We start from the raw sequence: 19,993 nt of genomic DNA, 5'->3' as shown, positions 1-19,993 counted from the left end.
GAAAATGAGGACGGCAATATCATGTGGTGGGGCAATATATGCTGACTCAGCACCTTGGTCCACATTACCTAAATAGGCAATGATCGCCATGTGTGTTAGCGTCTTTGTGGCCTCAATTCGAAGAGAAACATGTCCGTATTATGATTTTTGAGATGCTCATGATTCTCACTATCCAATGAATTGATTTTACCTTGTATGTTTCCAGTTTGCTGTGTTTTGGGTTGATGGGGTATTTCGGTTAGCGGCTGCTGATTGGTGATCAAAAGGGAGTTGTCAGGAAGTGCGGGAACAGCGCCGGGAAGAATTATGGGTCTTTATTTGATTCCCATAGCTTCCAGGCCCGAGAGGAGGCTAGAAATGCAGGGGAAAAGCTCCAAATTATAGAGCTCAGTGCCTGCTATCGATTGATATATTTATCAGCTAGATTAGATGTGGGGAACAGCGTATACCGCCGTCTAGAGAGCTTTGAAGTTTTGACTGTTGCAAATTCTTGGCATCAATATCGGACCATGCGGGCCGCAGCGGACCTCACTTCATCCAATCAACGCGCTACGTTATTGATGACTCAGCGCAGGGGGTCGCCTATTTTGGAGAGATTTGATAGTATAATTATCTAGAATCCTATATACGATATTATAAACGGGTTATAGGTCGGATTATTAGCAATATGCAGGCGTCGCGTGTGTATAAAGTGGTAACCTCTAGGTAGGATTAGTAATATATTAGTAATCACACGTGACGGATCTGCACAACCCGGAAGAAATTCCGGTGCATCCGGTCGACTTTTAGCTTACCAGGGGCGTTTGGCTCCCAAGAAATCCGAAAGGCTGTCTTTTTGGCAGACTGTGTTAAAACTTAGGGCTCAGGGCCCAGGGGCTAGAGTTGGTGTTGAACTTGTCGCATGGGCGCAGGGGACCAGGGGTAGACCGTAGAAGTCCCTAGTCACATAGGCACCGTTCTCCCATTACCGATGGCCGGGACCGGGGACTCCGGGTCCCATTAATGATGTCCCATTGTCCCATTTGCGATGCCCCGTTACCCGCCCCCGTATACGATCTCGATTCTCTCGTTTTAGATCTCCGAGTACAACCATTTGGCCATGGCTCTTAAACACACAGCCATGCAGTCAGTGACTTAAGTCTTCAATGTTCATGACCTAAAGGCTAAAGCCCAAATCACCCAGTACTACTCCGTAGTAAGAGTCCATAATTATAGAAAATCTAAAGTTTTGGTCGCCCCGGGCCCTACTTGCAATTTATAAACCGAATTTTTTTCAAAATCCTCTAAGATGTAATGAATAATTTTGCTTATGGAGAAGCTCTGTCTGTAGTTAATTACTTTTTTATTCGGTTTATTTAGGAGGTATCAGGAGCTCTGAAGATTTAGCGATCTTAGTTGCTCGGGGGCAGTGTTCGTTTTCGGGTTACTTCCGCCAACTGACCAGTTCGGTCGGGCGCCCGGGCGCACCGACATACCCCCGACACCCCCGCCTGTTCCTAAGTTCGGGCAGGTGCGGGTTACACACCAACTTAACTGGCGGGCCTTGGACCCCGAGCCCTGCCGTGCCACGGCCCACAACAGCAGGTAGTGCACAACTGCGGCCCTCTGCGGGTGGTGCTCCTGGTGTTCGGTCCCACTGGTTTACCGGTATTAGCAACGAACTATTGAGTTACGGAGAAGATCGCATGGTTTGTATCAGTTGGGTAATCCAACAACAAGTACTATTCAGTACGGGGGCTGGGAATACCTATGAGTGCAAAATCGGTCCCGTGATGGGCCGTAGATGATCACATGACAGGGGTCTAGGATCACACTATCAAATTGACATTCATGTATTTACCTTGTATACCCTCTTTTTCCTTTATTGCATGTATATGCTTGACTTCGTGTAAAGGATATGTCTGGGCGCACATTCTCCTGCTCGGCCAAAAGACCATTATATCAGAGCTCTCGCTCTGGCATGTCTAGGACCAATATATATATATAGTACTGCACAAGTTATCTGTGACATGGCTCCGGATATCTCCTTTCCATTCCATTTTAAGCATATTAGCTCTGTGCGCAATACTTCTGGTGCTACTCGCTACCGCAAGCAGAAGATCACTCCCGCGAAGGATGTAGCTTTCTTGGTTTATTCTTCCGGGACTACGGGTGTGCCTAAGGGTGTCATGCTGTCGCATCGGAATATCGTTGCCAACCGCAGCCTTGTCCGTGATCGCCAGAGGTTGATCGGCAGGATCGAGGGACATCTGGTAGTTCTGGTAGTTCATGCAGGGCTGGCAGATCTATTAGGTTGACCAAGTATTAGAAGCAGCCAAAGTGCGTAGCTCAAGACAGACCTCCGTCTACGTAAATACATATGCCACCATGGCCAGGTTTGATTTCGAGCCCCTAGACTAGAATTTAGGGTGTTAACGCTAGCTTAGCTGGATTGTCAAGCGATATCTGATGTTGGCTCGGCCTCGACGTTCGATCTAGCTATTTTAGGCCGAAGTCAAGATAAAGTTCCGTTTAAAGACCTCGGGAACCACCAGCAACCGAACCATGGTCCATGGATAGGTGAAGGCCCTGTATGTATGACCTACACGGGATGTGGGGAAAGCAAGCCAACATACATCGTTGAATTACAACAATAACAATTGACTTGAACTTGTTTGCGCAGTATGCGATAGCTTACGACCAAAGAACTCTACGGAAAATTGCCGCAACCATTTTGTATTTGTAGGCACAACATAAAGTTCATAATCAACTGTAGGTACAACACCATCCCCCTAGGCCACAACAGCAATAGAGAACGGTGGGGAAAGCAAAAGCTAAAGCAAAACGCTAGCAACCAAATCATTCTCACTCGATTCTAGTGTACACCATGAAGACCAGAGCAAGTCTAGCTAGGCCAATGAGTATTGAAATAGGCGAGCAGTACTTAGGTTCAGGACGAAAAGAGCAAATGACGGGCTAATGAAGATAAATGATCCCTCTATGAGAGACGGGAGGAAAGCAAGGATAGCAATGGACATGCAATGATAACGGGGCAGAATCGATGAATACTCGTGTGTGCGGATGCGTCGTAAGTGGACGTAACTCAAAACAAAGCGAATAAATCGCCAACTATGTGCCACAAAGACAAGGGAAGGGGGTCTTGGCATGGAATGTGCTCCTTGGCCAAGGATCCTACGTCAAATGGGACAGGTCACAGTTTCAATGCATCGAGGATCTTCTTCGCCATCTCTCGATATTGCCACATCCCGCCTGATACCTTTTTGAATTGAATACCATGGAGGGAGAACAGAGGTACCTTCACGATCAGGATTTCAAATCGAAGGACGAGGTTCTCTCCGGTGTCGCTCTGTACACGGGTAGTGGTTTCGCCAAGGACACGTTCGCCGACCGGACCACCATGTTCCCGTGCAACATATTCATCTGAGCCGTCCGAGTTCGTGGTGAAACTGCGATCCGGCGCAGCGTGAGCTCGACGATGTCTAGAGGACCCAGTGCGGCTCTCGTCTCGGCTATCCTCGTGGCTGAGGAGGCCGCCAAAGCTGATACGACGGCGGTGCCCTGATACCTGCCCCTGTCGTTCTGGACTGGAGGGGGCAACATCAACTACCTTGTCGAGGTCGATGCTGGGGGCGTGGCGGCAGCTAAACCCACCCTTGATCTCGACATACTCAACCGCGAGCTGCCTCAGGACCCGAATAATGTCAGCCCGGATAACGGGCAAAGGTTTGCTGCTGGTGGTGGAGACACTGAAAAGACCCTTTAGGAACACTGGTTTGGACAGATCTTCTCCCTCGTTGGCGCTCTCCAGTGCCGTTCCCGCGCCAGAAATGTCAGCATCGGTCTCTTCGGGCACATTGGCCTCTCGGGTAGCGTCTCGCCGGGCCCGGCGTGCCTGAATACTTTCTCGCCGAGCGTGTCCCAGCGACATGGTACGCGCCGTATGCGTGCGCCCACCAGTCCTCGCGCTGGCCGGAACTTTCTGGTTATTCGGAACAACCTGATCAGAGTCACTGGTAGACGGCGGTTGACGGTCTGCAGTAACGTCCGAAGCATCTGCATCACTTCTCCGTCCGGCTCTCCGAGTTCGGTAGTCTGCCGAATTGACACTGGTAGATCTCTCCAGGAATTTGTTGGACCGTGCATTGCGTTCCGATTCTGGCGCCGCTAGAAGATCCTGCTGTGGCCGGCTGTCATTCGAAGAGGTCTCGCCTGGAGATGGTTCTGCCCGGCGAGTTCTCCTTACACTGAAGCCACGGTGCATCGGAGATGCTGAATCTGCAGGAGGTTGGACATTGAGTGTGGGTGTGTTGGGAGTGCTGATGCGTTCACGGTCCACATCGCGGCTGCGATCTTTGGCCCTGCGAGTGCTAAATCGTCTCAAGATTCCAGCAGCAGTGCTTTCTTTCTTGGCAGGTGTGTCGGGGTGCGAGGTAGGGACCGCGTGCGCAGATGGCGTGGAAGAATGGAATATCTTCAATCCTTCTGAGGCTTCGTCTTCGCCATGAGTGCGGGCCCGTGGCCGAGATCGTCGTCCTGTATCCTTGTCTCCTGCCAACTGGTACTGATTGGTGTGGGCGGCTTCCGGAGGCCGCAGCTCAGGCACCTGAACTTCACTGTGGGTTTGACGAAGATCAAGGGCACCAGGTCGTGCTTCGGCCCGCTCTCGGTCAAGTTTTTCTTTGACTAGATGATATGTGGACACCAACGGACTGTAAGCATTTAAAGGGTCGTTGCCCAGTTGCACAGCCTCCGCTGAAGGGGCGGAAAGGGTATCACGACTGGCCGCAGAGTTTCGTCGTTTGTAGAAATCGAACACTCCTCGTTTGCGCTCTGTGTGATTGGAAACAGGCTGTTGTAGTTCGCGGAAGTACAGCCGGATAGCATGTTGGTAATCTTCGGACTCCAATACCTTGGTCAACTGAGCTGTAATGTACTCCGGAGGCCCAAAGTCAAACCCGGTCATCTTTTCAATAACCTCTGGATCTAGAGGTAGCTGTAATGGCTCACGCTGGGGGAGGTAATTCTCCGGAGGGTTACTAAAACCCTTGTTCATCCAGGGATGGTTCATGATCTCGGCCAAGCTAGCACGCTGCTTGGGGTCAGTGACCAGCATGCGGGATATAATGTGTCGACACTCTGCGAAACACGATCAGCAATGGAATTAGAGAAAGCATCCTGCAAAGTTGACTTACCAGCGGTGAGACCTGGCGGGTACTCCACCACACCTTTCTTGATTTTGGCATGCAGCTGAGGCATACTCTGGTCATCGAAAGGTACCTTCCCACAAACCAAGACATAAAGGACAATTCCAAAGCTCCAAACATCAACTTCGGGTCCCGTGTATTGTCTGGCCTGAAGCAATTCCGGAGCAGCGAAATACAGACTACCGCAGAATGTCTTCAGAAGGCTTCTTGGGGAGAACAAGTTGCTAAGACCAAAATCAATGATTTTGATATCACCGGTCTTGCTGATAAGGATGTTCTCAATCTTCAGATCGCGATGCACGATGCTGTTACGGTGGCAGTAATCCAATGCGCTGGCGATCTGTCGTGCGAACTTGCGTGCTTGCTTTTCCTTCAGTTTGCCGTGAGAGATGATATAATCGAGCATTTGACCACCATTGACATATTCAAACAGCATGTACCAATGGTATGACGTTCGAACAACGTCCCGCATGCCGCAGATATACGGATGGTTCACTAGGCTGACAATGGCGGCTTCTCGGGCTGTCCGAATCTCCTTTGAGCGATCGGCTCTCTCTGTCTCCCGAGTAGTGCGATGTTCCTCTGTCGAGAGTCGTGGCACGATTTTAATGGCAACCTGCGACCGTAATCAGTATTGTTTTAAGACAACAAAGAGTTGAATATTTGTACTTGTTCTCCGGTCTCCGTATTTTTGGCTAATTTGACTTTTCCCATACTTCCGGCACCTATTGTTTTGCCTAAAGCCCATTGACCCGTCGGCGTCGTGATTGTAGTCCGTCGCCTAGGCGCGGCTGCGGCGGCGGGAGCAGTGGTTGCGGTCGCATGCTGCGGCGGCGGCGGCTGTGAAGCCGAGCTTGGTGTCATATCAACACTGTCTCGTAGACGGCTCTGCGATGAGGGGTTTCTTTGGTGTCTTCGGGCAGTTTCGGTTCGAGCGGTAGAGGGGCGTTCCTGAGATCGGTCCGATGACGTTTCCCGACGAGAAGGAATGCGCGCAACATTAGACGCCTCTGATTCTCGTCGGGCTACACCCTCGAGTGCAGAATGGTTTGAGGGAGGACGCCGGTCTTCGGAAGGAGTTTTCGAATATGACAAGTTGGTTGGCGTAGGAGGCTGGGACGTATTGGATGGTCGAACTGCCACACTGCGCGTCCGATGGGGGAGATCCGATGGGGCTCGAGAAGGACGAGAAGTAGTTGAGTGGCTGCGGACCACAGTTGGTGCGTTAGTGGTCGGTACTGACATTGTGGATGGGGCTCTCTTTGAGGGATTTGGAGCGGTCAAAGGAGTGGGGAGAGATGAGGGAAGCCGCAGCCAGGACTCGGCCCGAGCACAGTTCTAGCGGTGCGAGGAGGGTTTCACAGAATGAAACAAATCTCGTAACGCGAACGCGATGAAAGATGGTGATACTGAAAGGACGAGATGGTGGGGGTTAAGAGTAAGAGGAGGTTGGGATGCGGAGATCATCTAGGGGCGACACTTGCAAGGTTGGTAACTAAGCTCTCGAGTTGATACCCAAATTCTGTTTGAGGCTGGGCTTCACCCCCGATTATGCCCCTTTTTTTTGGAGTAATTTTCTAATTCTTTAGTTTTTTTTTAGCTTACTGTTTATTTTCTAGGGAACACTATTGACATGCATATAAATGCTACTGTGACCACGTCACCACCTGGCTACGTGCAACGCTGAGGAACTGGAACTACTAATGGAACGTTCATTAGCCATGGTCACGTGTGTCCAGGTACTATAAATATCTCGAGGTCAGGGTACACAACGTTATAAGTCTGCATTTATATAATGGAATATTCAAAAAGAGCATGGCTGAGGCGAGTAATGAGTATATCACCACTCTTTTGGTCCGAAAGTCTCTCCATCTGCGACAGTCTTTCGAACTGCCGTATAAAGAGAGTCCTATGTTCCTCGTTAGGACCCACGTCAATAAATGGCGGGATATAGTTACGTACCATGGTCTCGTATGGAGCAATATTTCCCCACCATTGGGGTATCGAGACATTTGGCAGAATAATCGCAAAGAAAATAACAATGGTGGACAGAATGAGGCCCGAGTCAAGTCCTGCGGCGGTGATATAGTTGTAAGTATGCCACCAACCGCCCCATCGGCGTCGAATCCAGTAGTTGAATATGAGGCCAAAGATAACCCATGAAGAGAAGCTCAATGGGGTGGCCCTGTGAAATGATCAGTAAGAGGCAACCGTGAACAATAGCATCGGGAGTGTTGTAGACTTACGGAGGCAGCCAGGCCATAGCACCTAGCATCCTATTGATACAATTAGCACATTTCACCAAAGATGAGCTTCCGCGACTTACACAGGTGCGTTTAGGAACCTGAGCTTAGACCGAGGGCGCATTCTTATCAAGACATAGAATACCACCGGAAGAAGAGCACCAATCAACCAGAACCATTGTATTTGCATGTACATGCCGCCAGGTCCAAACATACGTCGTGGACCAATGACACCTAAATAAGAAGTCAGTAATATGTTGATACATCCCTGAGATAGAACAAACTGACCCCACACAATGCTGGATGAAAAGAATGCTCTTCCATTCGGGCATGTAAAATTCCCCGACTGAGTACTATTTTCATAGATGGTTAATACATGTTCTCTTTCAAAGATGTGCATAACATACGTTGTGCAAACTTCATCGATATTGTTCAGGGTCCAGTTCATGACTGCAATCTGAACAATACTTGCCCATACCGTTGCAACAACTTGACACATAAAGGTGACGCGGGGTGGCACTTTCATATAATGGGCCAGCTGTTGTTGAAGAAAAGTCAACAATTTGGTCCACTGACATGGAGAGGAAGTCCCTTACTTTGAGATCCGAACAGTATACTTGACTATTGACAAGGTCAGTCACTATTCTGGGAAGAGAGGATTGAACCTTACGCTTGTCCCAAGGTGATGGTGCTAAAGACCTTGAATACCATGACCGCAATCGGCTTTCCTGGAATCATGAAACCTGCCAGAAAAGGCGATAAGACATTGAGCGCTATATAAATTAGCGTTGCACCCACAAAAAGGTCGAGACCGCACGTACAAAGCATAATATTGGTGATGCCGAGGATCACGCAAGTCGGAATCTGTTGGATGAGTCAGAAAGAACCTTCCAGTGGCCATGACAAAACGTACTATAAAGACGACGGCAATGATAATTGAGACAAAAAAGCCCCACCCTATGTTTGATTAGATTTGATCATCAGATCTCGAGGAGTATTGCATACAAGGGAGCTGCGAATCATATGCCAGAATGCCTGCAAGCCCTAGTGCGATCGAGCATAGGAATAGTGTCGCATACCACCAGTCGGGGGCTTCTTTGTACTTTTTCATCATGATAAGATGAATGTCGGGTTCCTGATTCCGAGAAGCCCTGAATTGATGCCATATCTCCTTTCGATGGAAGAGAATAACATGTACAATAGCTGCTGTAAGGGCCGCAAACGACAATCCGTAGTTCAAGGCAAATGTCGGAGCTAGGAACATCGGCGAATATGCCTTGTATTTTTCCTCATCAAAAGAGAAACCAGAACCTAGGATTCTGGTCACATTATAGGCGCTTTGCGTGTTGTCATAGGTGCTAGACGTGTTGATAGGGAGATAGGCGGAGTACCTATATTGTGTCAGCTTTGAAATGATTGTGGTGAGATGTTTCAGCATACAAAGCCCCAGAGTAAGAGATCCCGATTGTGGTGATGATTACAAAAACCACAAGCCCGATGAAGGTGTTGACAAGAGCATGGACAGGTGCCAAGAGTGGATCTCCGAGATATGCAGAAACATAGCTGGTTGTAATTAGCTTTACATCTTTCCAGCATGTATACCATTGACGGGAATCTTACGTCCAATCAAACGTGATAGGAATGAGGGAGAGTCCTGTGAAGCCTCCGAACAACTGGTTCAAAACCACATTGTTGGGTCGGATCCCTACAGGCAAAAAGAGTCACCGCAAGTCAGGAATGAAACGAGTCAACGGGATCTTACATGTGACAAAAGCAAACACAGAGAGTCCTTGCCATAGGACTCCCGGTACCCTGCAGTTCGAAGAAATCAGTATATGCAGTTCAAATTAGAACAAGATAGACTTACCAATACCAGATAAAAGACCCAATTGTCACATATAGAAAATATCGGTAGCGTGAAATGCTCCATCCGTGGGTCTCTGATTCATCCGAGGAGCTCCAGTCGTGAAGAGCATAAAACAGGGAAGTGTTCGCAAATTGACTAGGCCACATCATAGCAGCGGGCCTTGACATCGTGAGTTTTTGGGGCTCTTGGCAGGAAAGGTTCCAACTTACCAGACGAGGAAACGGCGGAAAATGCCTGCCAGGGACATACCAATTACCTGACTGCTCAAAGCGAATAATAGTTGGAAACCCCATCCAAGTTCCATATTATATAGTGCTGGAAAGTGCGTTAGACAATATTGAATTGACGCAGAGATGTTGCTTACGCTTCGCTTTCAATGCCAAGAGGGCATCTGTACAATAAGCATAGCCGATCGACACACTATATATTGCTTAGCATTGATATCAAAGTTTATCAAGAACTACCGACTTTGCCATGATCTGAGAACAAAAGGTCAGCTTAATTGATTTGAACACCAACTTTCAAGAGCTTACTGTGATAACCGCATGCTCTTTGATAGTGAACGGACCAGTATTCAACGTCCATTTCACTCCAAATGTATTGAACTTCCGAGTCGGCATTGTCTTGGCCCACAAACAACCTATCGGATAGACCAGCAACTGAACGACAATAGCAGGGAACGAGATGGCAGGGCTCCTAATACACGATGAGTAAATTATCCCCTACTTATAGACCGCAGAACCAAATCTCACCTCATGCTCAGAAACATATTGAGACCACTTCCAAGAGTAGTGAAGAACATGCCCAGCACCCACGCGCGCACGGTGTTGGCAACTTCTCCGCCATCTGAGTTGCGCACCGCGGCACGAACAGACTCATACTGGGACTCATGGGCGAGAGTCTTTTCTAACTCGAGGGCCCTCTCTTGATCATCTGTCTTGACTGCCTCGTTGATAGCATCAATCTTCTCCTGTGGCAAATTTGGATCCCACTGGTGGGAGAGTTGGACCTTGTGTAACTCTTGGATCGTATTGGTTACTGACTTCTTATCGTTTGGCATGTCGAGCTGGGATGGGTCAAGGCCCTCCGTGACAGGTAGATGCGAACTCATTCTGCAACAATAGGGCAACAGGTAACCTGGTTAGGGTCTAAATGAGATATCGGCTTAGAGTTAAAAACTTCTAGACATGGCAGCAGGGCTGGAATAAATACAAAAAGAGAGAGATGAAAGGAGATATTAAAGGAGATTATCTATCACAGCAAATGGCCGAGGCCTATACTCCGTACAAAGCATCAGTTGAGCTTGAGTTTTCTTATCTCAACTAGGAAATGGCTATACTACCAATGTAGGTGTATGTATGTAGACAAGTCCAACCCGAGCCGGATCCTGTTGCCGGTCTAGCCGTTAAGATGATAAGTTTCTTGAAAGACAATGTAGATTTTGATTTATTCCCCGCATTCCAGCCCTAATCGCGCTTGCTATTCTTCCGTCAAGATAACAATCTACCTGCTTTAGGTATAAATGCGGAGAAAGGCCGCGCAACTTTATGAGCTAGTTTAGTCCATGCGATATGAACAAAAACCAACCATTCGGACCGATCAGCGACAGGGGATATAATGTCGGAGACACCACCCGATGTAGTAACTTGTGGTAGGACTTATTCATTTTAATCTAGGGCGCTACAATGGTCTGTGTTCGTTTACACAAGCCTATCTTTTTGTTTTTCTGTCTAGTCCCAGGAAAGAGTTTCTTATCCATTTCACATGTCTTCTTGTTCCGATTTCCTACCCCTGGGAGTCAATTTAAACAAAGATACTTTTTTTAAAACAAACAACAGGCAAAGTTTAGCTATTTTCGAGCGAAACAGAGCGAGCCGCATTCTGCCTGACATGGTATCTGTCACGTCACCCAGGGGCATTGCCATCCAGCGTGCACAAGTCGACACAATACGCGACAGGATTGAGCGCATCACCGAGGACCTCAAAGATATCAAGGAATTTTTCCCCATCAAGATATCTCCGAGGAGAACACAAAAGTTACGCCAGTTCCTTACATCCGAGCTCGACTCACTCCGCAGCCAGCCCTTTGATCTTTATGATCAGCAAGGGAAGGTAGATTATATTCTCATGAAAAACTACCTAGAAAGGCAACTCCGCGAGTTGGAACTCGACTGTAAACAGGATGAAAAAACCGCACTGCTTCTACCATTCTCAGGCAAGCTGCTGGAGCTGTGTGAAGCTCGCGTTATGGTGTTATCGATGAATGCAAAAGATGCTGCCCAGAAGCTTGTTGAATCCCAGGCTCAAATCTCAGCCGTGATAGACATGGTCAAGGGCGATTCGACCAAGTTCCGGATGGAGAAAACAATTGCATTTAGAGCGGCGAGAAATATAGACTCATTGCACGATAACCTGAAAGAATGGTTCGAATTCTACAAAGGCTACGATCCGTCGTTCAATTGGTGGGTGTCACATCCATATGGGGTTGTGGAAAAAGGATTGAAAGATGTCTCAGCAAGTATTCGAGAGAACTTGGCTGGCATCCGCCCAGACAACGATGATGCGATAGTGGGCGATCCTATCGGTCGAGAGGGGTTGCTTAGCGAGCTCTTGGGTGAAATGATTGCCTACACACCGGAGGAACTAATCTCGATCGGAGAGAAAGAGTTCAAATGGTGTGTTGGCGAACTGAAGAAGGCATCACGCAGCATGGGGTTCCAGGACAATTGGAAGCAGGCCCTAGAAGAAGTCAAGAATGATTTTGTCGAGCCTGGAAAACAAACTGGATTAGTCCGAGATCTCACGGTGGAGGCAATCTCCTTTGTCGAAGATCACCAACTCGTCACCGTTCCGCCGGTCGCCAAGGAGAATTGGCAGATGTTTATGATGTCGCCTGAGCGCCAGAAAGTAAACCCCTTCTTCCTCGGCGGCGAGTGTATAATTGTCTCGTATCCAACCGACCAGATGGATCATGAAGCCAAGCTGATGGGGATGCGCGGGAACAACATCCATTTCTCCCGCGCTACGGTATTCCATGAGATGATACCCGGGCACCATTTGCAGATGCACATGATCGCGAGATACAGACCCTACCGCCGCCTATTTGACACCCCGTTTTGGATTGAAGGATGGGCTCTGTACTGGGAGTTCATTCTGTGGAATGACGAACGGTTCAGAAAGACGCCGCAGAACCGGATCGGGATGCTATTTTGGCGGCTTCATCGATGCGCCCGAATTATATTCTCCATCAAGTTCCATCTTGGCCAGATGGCTCCTGAGGAGTGCATTGATCTACTTGTCGATCAAGTCGGACACGAACGTGCCACTGCAGAAGGGGAAGTGAGGCGATCATTAAATGGCGATTATTCGCCATTATATCAGGCCGGGTATATGCTGGGTGCGTTACAAATATATGCACTGCGGAAGGAGACTGTCGAGACGGGGCTTCTTGCTGAGAAGGAATTCCATGACCGGTTTTTGAAAGAGAATTGTATGCCAATAGAGTTGGCACGAGCCTTGATGCAGGATCACTCGTTATCGCGTGAGCACAAGCCGTCCTGGAAGTTTTATTCCTTGTAGAATTTATTTTGTCGCGGTGAGCAGGGTGATGAGAAATAAATGAAAATATTGTTGTCTAGTTATATATCGAAGAGCAGTCTGACCTTGGTCGGCTAGCAAGCATGGGGATTACACAGACCGTAGTAGACATCCTTATCTCTTAATGTAGCAACATCCTATAAGCTCCCTTCTCATTCTGTGAGTGGTGATTGGACTGTCTTCTCCCCTTCAGGATTCTGGTGCACATGAAGGCCCAGAGATTTTCTCTCTGCCTGAAAGATAAGGCCACTACTTGAGGATTCCAGCTTTCCCCACTGCAATATATATATTTCCATGAATCCAACACTTAGCCAAAGCACAAACTACCCATATCTATGTTTTGGCCTCATCCTTGAAAGCCAGAATAGCCCCTGGTTTTCGGGCGGAAGCGTAATGACTTCTCTGCCGAGGTAGGTTACCATAATTGAAATCTTCCTTGCTTGAAACCCCAAAGACGACATTTTTTACCTCAGTGAGGAACTACAATAACGTACAGGTTGGAGTTAATGTGTCATTATCATTGGTGGATCTAGATACCGGGTGACTCCCACTGGCCGAGCTGTGCTTCTAAACGTAGTCTATGTAAGCAAGAGATGTTGGAGGCGTACGTGGGACACTCGGATGAACTACGTCATAGGCCTAGACAAGAAGCCTGGGGCTAATACAGTAACGTATGACTTGCATAGGATCGGACAGCAAATCAGCCAGGTCCAACCCCGCAGTCGTGCATAGCCACATTAGGTGTTAATGACGAGTTTACTTTTAGACAAAATCACATCTTCTAGAAAAGTAAGGGCTGTTTGAATAAGCACGTGTAACGCATTTCCTGTATCGTGAAGGCAATACGGAGGTTAAGAGCAACAAAATAAATCTTACCTCAGAGAGACACATTACTCTGTGTCAATTTAGGTGCGTAGTATTGTTGATTCCCTATAATAATGATCATGACAGCATATTATTCCATGGACAACTATGTATGCTCTTGGGATAGCTACATTAATGGGGTAAAGGTGCCCGTTCATACGTCATGCAGCCAGATGTGTGGGTCCGGGGATAGTTTAGATTGATCTCAACCGACGCATATGTGGAATAACATTTGAACGAACGGGCTTTGGAAGTAGATGGAAAGTTTGAGTTGGCTATGTTTTTGAGAGCCTCAAATAATGTTCACGTGTGCATTATAACTGTAAATCGAACGCTTTGTCTTCCTACTACGATGAGGTCAGGAAGGTTAGGAACTGTAAACTGTGGATAGAGCCGGGGGGCTACGGCAACCAAGATTCCAAGATTCCAAGATTCCGATGTTTACAATGCAGCCAACCTTGGCGATGTACGTGACCTAAGGAAACTGTGAGATACCACGGTGATGTCATCATATCATTGCCCCTGCCCCGGTGGGACTCCAGACAGCATAAGTAGCCTTCTACTTCCCTTGAAGTTAACCTATTCTTCATCACAACTCATCCTCTACTATCTCAACTCATCCTCTACTATCTCAAATAACTTTTCAAACAACCAAACGCTCAACTTCACAATGGAGACCGCCAAGGTTCGTGATCAACCAAGATCTCTTGGTATTTGCTTTATCATTAACTAACCAACAATTATAGAACGTCGTTAACTACGTCTCTGAGACCATCCAGGGAACTGGTGCGGAGGCTTCTAAGGAGGCTAACAAGAGCGTCGCCAAGGACAGCGATGCCAAGTTCACCACCCGCGCCAGCGCTGCCAAGGATGCACTTGGCGACAAGACGGACGAGGTTGAACACAACACCAAGGCCGATGTCCACAAGGGTAAGCTGGAATTATCGAACAAAACTGCTCTAAAACGGCACTAACAACATTCCAGAGGCTGCCAAGCACTAAAGTGTCACCTTCACTTGTTATGTACACCATCTAGACGGAATTCCGGTCTTTTGATGATTTGACGAAGTAAATAGTTAGCGAACAATACCATCTACAATTTACGACATTCACAATATCTACAGATAGACTTTTAGTAATTAATTATGAGGCATATACTTGACCTCGCGTAGAAGTTGTAAAAATGACTGACATGTGCGTTGACATGAGCTTGCCTGCAAATCGAATTTACAAAATATAAACCTTTGGCACTCTCCCATAACAAACAGCACCACTTGGCCACGTGGTATATTTGGAAACTAGCGCAGAGCCTATCGGCCATATACCGAAGATGGTGGGTGCTTGTTCTAGTGTTATTGGGTGGTCGGCGCTGGCTAGACTCATGATTAGAATGCATGAATCGGAATCGGGACTTCTGGATTATGACCGGACTTGTGATAAGAGGCTTTATGCATATAAGCAGCCTTGGGCATGCGTTGTCAGAGTTGGATCATGGTATAAAGCTCTGCGATCCCTACTCACCCGGTTTACCCTGTTCACCCTGCTCGACTGCTCTTGCCAGGATGCATGAATCAGAATGAGGACTACTAGCTTCTTACTGGTCTTACGATAAGAGACTTCATGCATGTAAGCAGCCTTGAGCGTGCGTTGTCCTTGTTTATGGTCTGAAGTTCTCACCCCACTTAGCTGCTCTGCTCTTGCCAGGATAGCGGGGTCCAGCCATCCAACAAGTAATTGGCTCAAACTATGAAGCAAGTAAATTGATTCGGGCTTATGACCATTTGCCAGGGTAAAGATGTTATCTATTACCAGTGCTTGGTTATTCTGAATATATAAACGGCAAGAAAACCACCCACTCCTTCTTAGATTCAATCTCTCAGGACTCTTGCATCCGAAATTAAACCCTAATAGTACCGACATAGTAAGTTTAGGCTGTCTTACTACACTATTCTAGGTAAAGATTTTACACATAGCTAATGTGATACCTCTAGGGCTATTACCTACCTCCCAACACGATGTGTTATAACATGATAACATATAGCTGCGGCCACATCCTCAAGTCGCAGTCGACCACCTGCCCATGTGACAAGAAGGATCCGGACATGACCTCGAGCTTCAAGTGCAAAACAACATGTAAGGGGTGAAATTGGTCACCATGCTTGGCCGCGCCGGAGCCTCGTGGCGCTCGCCAAAGCACCTTTGAGTACTGAAGGGTGGACAAATTACCAAGGTTTCTAGCAGGGATATTTGTTTCAATTGCTGGCAGAGTAGCTCTTGCAACTTGGGAAGGAGAGTGGTAAACCACAGCTATTTATTATCTTGACCTCGGAGGCTATCAAATACTGTGCGGTTAAATTGCTATGACTGACCATTCCTACCTAGTAATTTATCTTGGAACTAGGACTGAATCGACCTTAAAATCGTTCACTTGCGATGTCTCGTCAATAGGGCTCGAGGAGACGTACTCAGGCATCAACAATGGCCTCAGGCATCAAACCAAAGACAAACTTCTCAAACAACCTTGGAACCCCTGGAGAATATCTCAAACAGGTCCACAGGCACAACTGTACCTGTACCTACATGACCCCACGTCCTCAGTGCTACCTTGGATCTGACAATCCCGATGTTCTAGACTGCATTAACTGATTGGCGTACCACTTGACACAGACTGGTGGACTGCCAATGAGACCCTGGTAGATGGGTCGGCAACGAGTTGAAACGTGTTAGGGGTGCCACAGGAAAAGCTAGTCGATGCTGACGCAAAATCTGATCTCCAGTGCCGTGGAAACAACAAATTATACGGAGTACATACCTATGTATGAGGACTTCATGAAGACAAGTGGCTACGTTGTGGCTCCCTTTTCCAACGGTGATCAGCATTATATCCATGACCCAATTCTAATTATAACTAGTCCAGACCAAAGTTTACCAAAGTCCACTAAAGTCCACCTTTTTTTTCTCTTTCATTCGTGCGCATTATCTTTGTCTCACATCCGCTTGTCTTTCCCATTCAATCGCCCCGTTCCCCTCGTTTAATCTATTTTATTTCGACTTCATGCTGGGCTCTTGATCTACTCCGGCCCCTCGTTCATGCCGGATAGTCATTCGTTACTGCTTTGACGTAATGGATCTACAACAATTGGGCTTGCATGCCCGCACGGATGGGACAGATACCTTCCTTGAGCTCATTGCAAATCCATTTCGGTCTGCAGTAAGTCGAAATTGTTTGCGAGGAGGAACACCACATTGACAAGCTATAGTTTACAGTCACTGCTATTTGGGCCTCGCTAGGCACCTCGATCGGCGTCACCGTCCTCCTCGCTCTCCTCTTCTCCCTAGTTCGACCCCGTCACTCGCTTGTCTATGCGCCCAAAGTCAAGCATGCAGACCTCAAACACACCCCGCCGCCGGTGGGCAAGGGCTTCTTCGCCTGGGTCAAGCCGGTGATCAATACACGGGAACCGCAGCTGATCGAGTCAGTCGGGCTGGACGCCGCAATCTTCCTCCGCTTTACAAAAATGTGCCGCAACATCTTCATCTTTCTCAGTATAATCGGCTGCCTCGTCATGATACCGGTCAATATTACACAGAGCAAGAATTCTACTGACTCGACGGCGTCTGCCGCCTTCAACATGATGACGCCCCTCAACATCACCAACCCCATGGCCATTTGGAGTCAAGTGGTATGCGCCTGGGCTTTTGATCTTATTGTTGCTTTCTTCTTATGGAGGAACTATCGCGCTGTGCGGAACCTGCGGAGGACATATTTCCAAAGCGCTGAATACCAGCGCAGTCTGCATGCCAGAACCTTGATGATCACGGACATCCCTGTCAATAGTCGTACCGATGAAGGTATTCTGCGGCTAACCGACAAGGTCAATCCCACCTCGGCCCTCCCACGAGCTGCTATTGGCCGCAATGTCAGGGATTTGCCTCGCCTCATCAAGGAACATGAAGAGGTTGTCCGAGAACTCGAGTCCGTTTTGGCCAAGTATCTTAAGAACCCGGACCGATTGCCAGCGAAACGACCGACCCTACATCCCCCTCGCCGACAACGCAAACAATTCCCCGGCGGCAAAGTGGACGCGATAGATTATCTATCCGTGCGGATTCGCGTCTTGGAAGAGGAAATCAAGCATGGCCGGGCATCGATTGATCGCCGAAACGCGATGCCGTACGGCTTTGCCAGCTGGGACAATATCGAGCACGCGCATGCTGTGGCATGGAACGCTCGCCGCAAACGCCCTGAGGGCACTACTATTGCTCTTGCGCCGCGGCCCAGCGATATCATATGGGAAAACCTTCCGCTTTCAAAATCCGCGCGCAAGTGGAAGCGACTGATCAATTTTATCTGGGTGACAGGCTTGACACTGGTGTGGATTGTTCCTAACGGTTTGATTGCCATTTTCTTGTCCAATCTGTCCAATCTGGGCTTGGTATGGCCGGCGTTCCAGACTTCGCTGGCAATGAACCCAAACGTTTGGGCTGCTGTCCAGGGTATTGCATCGCCCGCACTAACTTCGCTCGTGTATCTGGCGCTTCCGGTGATCTTCCGTCGACTTTCTATCCAAGGTGGTAGCAAGACTAAAACATCTCGAGAGCGCCACGTGCTGGGGCATCTGTATGCATTCTTCGTTTTCAACAATCTGATCGTCTTCTCACTTTTCTCGGCTGCTTGGTACTTCGTGTCGTTCGTGGTTGACAAAACCAAAAACCACGAAGACGCTTGGCAAGCCATCTTGGAAAGCCGGATGTATGCCAAATTGGTAAGCGCTCTCTGCACCGTGTCACCGTTCTGGGTGACGTATCTTTTGCAGCGTAATCTCGGCGCTGCTATTGATCTGGTGCAGTTCGTTACCATGGCTTGGGTCTGGTTCGCCAAGACGTTCCTCTCACCCACACCCCGACAGGCAATTGAGTGGACCGCACCGCCATCATTCGACTACGCCAGTTACTACAACTACTTCCTCTTCTATGCCACCGTGGCTTTCTGTTTCGCTACCTTGCAACCCATCGTACTGCCGGTGACAGCATTGTATTTTGGTGTGGATGCCATGTTGAAGAAGTATCTATTGATGTACGTGTTCGTGACTAAGAATGAGTCTGGTGGTGCGTTTTGGCGTGTGTTATTCAATCGCATGATCTTCGCTACTATTCTTGCGAACGTGATCATCGCTCTCGTGGCCAAATCGAGCGGCACGTGGAACATGGTGTTCTGCGTGATTCCCCTGCCTTTCTTGATGATTGGATTCAAGATCTATTGCATGAAGACGTTTGACTCCGATTGCGAGTTTGTAAACCGTGCAAATCTAAGCGATGCCGAGGCCTTAGGTGTGAACACCTCAGACAAGAAAGCGTCAGACCGTCTGAATACCAAGTTCGGACACCCTGCCCTGTACAAACCACTTTTGACACCCATGGTGCACGCCAAGGCAGCCGCAGCACTAAAAGAAATCTACCAAGGTCGTCTGGACCAGGGTGACATGGGCGGCGAGTACTCAGACATTGCAATGAACCCGATGCTGGCCTCCCAGCCCGGCAAGTCTGCCGAACCCGCGCCCTTCGAGGTCGTCCCGGAGAACCATCTAGACTTCTCCTACTACAAGGATCGAGCAGACTTCCGAGACGAGTTCGGAGGCGGCATCTACGGCCGGCCTGATGACCTGATGACAGAGCGGTCACATACACCCCGCAGTACTTTGCGAGGCGAGTGGTCTCCCGGCTCATCTCGTGCCTCATCACCCGCACCCTCTCTGCCATCAATGCCGCTGAACATGCACAAGGGTTACGAACACGAACACTCCGACCCGACCGGGCTTATCCACCCGGCCTTCCGTGTGCCGCTATCGCGGGGCAACAGTGGCAGGTCGGCTGCAAACGCAGACGAGTCGGAGTCCGGACTCCTCAGCAATGCACAGGCTCCTGGGCAGACGGATATCACGAATCCGCTCGGTCGCTGGAGGACCGGTGGTTATGGACCAGTCGACCAGGAAGACGAGCCCTCGTATACTTCTTACGACGCTTACCGTTCACATGGGTAAGCTGTTCGGTCATATTAGCCCTGCTGGGCGAAACATTTGCATCTGTATAGTTTTGTATTCTACAACATTTCTCGGGGGGACTCAGCGTCATTTCTAAACACGAAGGTCACGATTTATTTTTTTGCTCTGCTCAAGGCACATCTTGGAAATCACCATTTACACGAAGTGGACAATTTA

At 48.5% G+C, this 19,993-nt stretch overlaps 5 protein-coding genes across 5 annotated transcripts; 3 read left to right on the top strand and 2 right to left on the bottom strand.

Annotated features, from left to right (window-relative positions):
* Positions 1–3,190: 3,190 nt before the first annotated feature.
* Positions 3,191–6,449, bottom strand: kin1 (putative serine/threonine protein kinase Kin1; the record flags this gene model as incomplete). The annotated part of the gene is made up of 3 exons (XM_039075880.1): positions 3,191–5,136; positions 5,193–5,820; positions 5,874–6,449. The coding sequence occupies 3 exons, from the start codon at positions 6,447–6,449 to the stop codon at positions 3,191–3,193; spliced, it is 3,150 nt and encodes a 1,049-aa protein (XP_038926196.1).
* A 595-nt stretch (positions 6,450–7,044) lies between these two features.
* LCP9604111_7806 (uncharacterized protein) lies at positions 7,045–10,374 on the bottom strand (the record flags this gene model as incomplete). Its single annotated transcript, XM_039075879.1, has 20 exons — positions 7,045–7,113; positions 7,167–7,389; positions 7,451–7,480; positions 7,531–7,681; positions 7,736–7,800; positions 7,855–7,985; positions 8,044–8,068; positions 8,118–8,220; positions 8,269–8,311; positions 8,361–8,404; positions 8,453–8,838; positions 8,888–9,010; positions 9,068–9,152; positions 9,210–9,259; positions 9,315–9,473; positions 9,524–9,629; positions 9,679–9,734; positions 9,783–9,793; positions 9,848–10,010; positions 10,067–10,374. The coding sequence occupies 20 exons, from the start codon at positions 10,372–10,374 to the stop codon at positions 7,045–7,047; spliced, it is 2,331 nt and encodes a 776-aa protein (XP_038926195.1).
* An 830-nt stretch (positions 10,375–11,204) lies between these two features.
* On the top strand, positions 11,205–12,893 carry LCP9604111_7805 (uncharacterized protein; the record flags this gene model as incomplete). The annotated part of the gene is made up of 1 exon (XM_039075878.1): positions 11,205–12,893. One exon carries the CDS (start codon positions 11,205–11,207, stop codon positions 12,891–12,893), a length of 1,689 nt encoding a protein of 562 aa, XP_038926194.1.
* A 1,552-nt stretch (positions 12,894–14,445) lies between these two features.
* On the top strand, positions 14,446–14,777 carry LCP9604111_7804 (uncharacterized protein; the record flags this gene model as incomplete). Its single annotated transcript, XM_039075877.1, has 3 exons — positions 14,446–14,460; positions 14,522–14,705; positions 14,761–14,777. The coding sequence occupies 3 exons, from the start codon at positions 14,446–14,448 to the stop codon at positions 14,775–14,777; spliced, it is 216 nt and encodes a 71-aa protein (XP_038926193.1).
* A 2,122-nt stretch (positions 14,778–16,899) lies between these two features.
* LCP9604111_7803 (putative DUF221 domain protein) lies at positions 16,900–19,816 on the top strand (the record flags this gene model as incomplete). The annotated part of the gene is made up of 2 exons (XM_039075876.1): positions 16,900–16,986; positions 17,036–19,816. 2 exons carry the CDS (start codon positions 16,900–16,902, stop codon positions 19,814–19,816), a joined length of 2,868 nt encoding a protein of 955 aa, XP_038926192.1.
* Positions 19,817–19,993: the final 177 nt, after the last annotated feature.

Source organism: Penicillium roqueforti (genome assembly GCF_015533775.1).
Source record: "Penicillium roqueforti strain LCP96 04111 chromosome Unknown scaffold_26, whole genome shotgun sequence".
NCBI classification, from domain to species: domain Eukaryota; kingdom Fungi; phylum Ascomycota; class Eurotiomycetes; order Eurotiales; family Aspergillaceae; genus Penicillium; species Penicillium roqueforti.
Note: the sequence above shows the minus strand (reverse complement) of the source record. Positions and strands in the feature narration are given on the sequence as shown.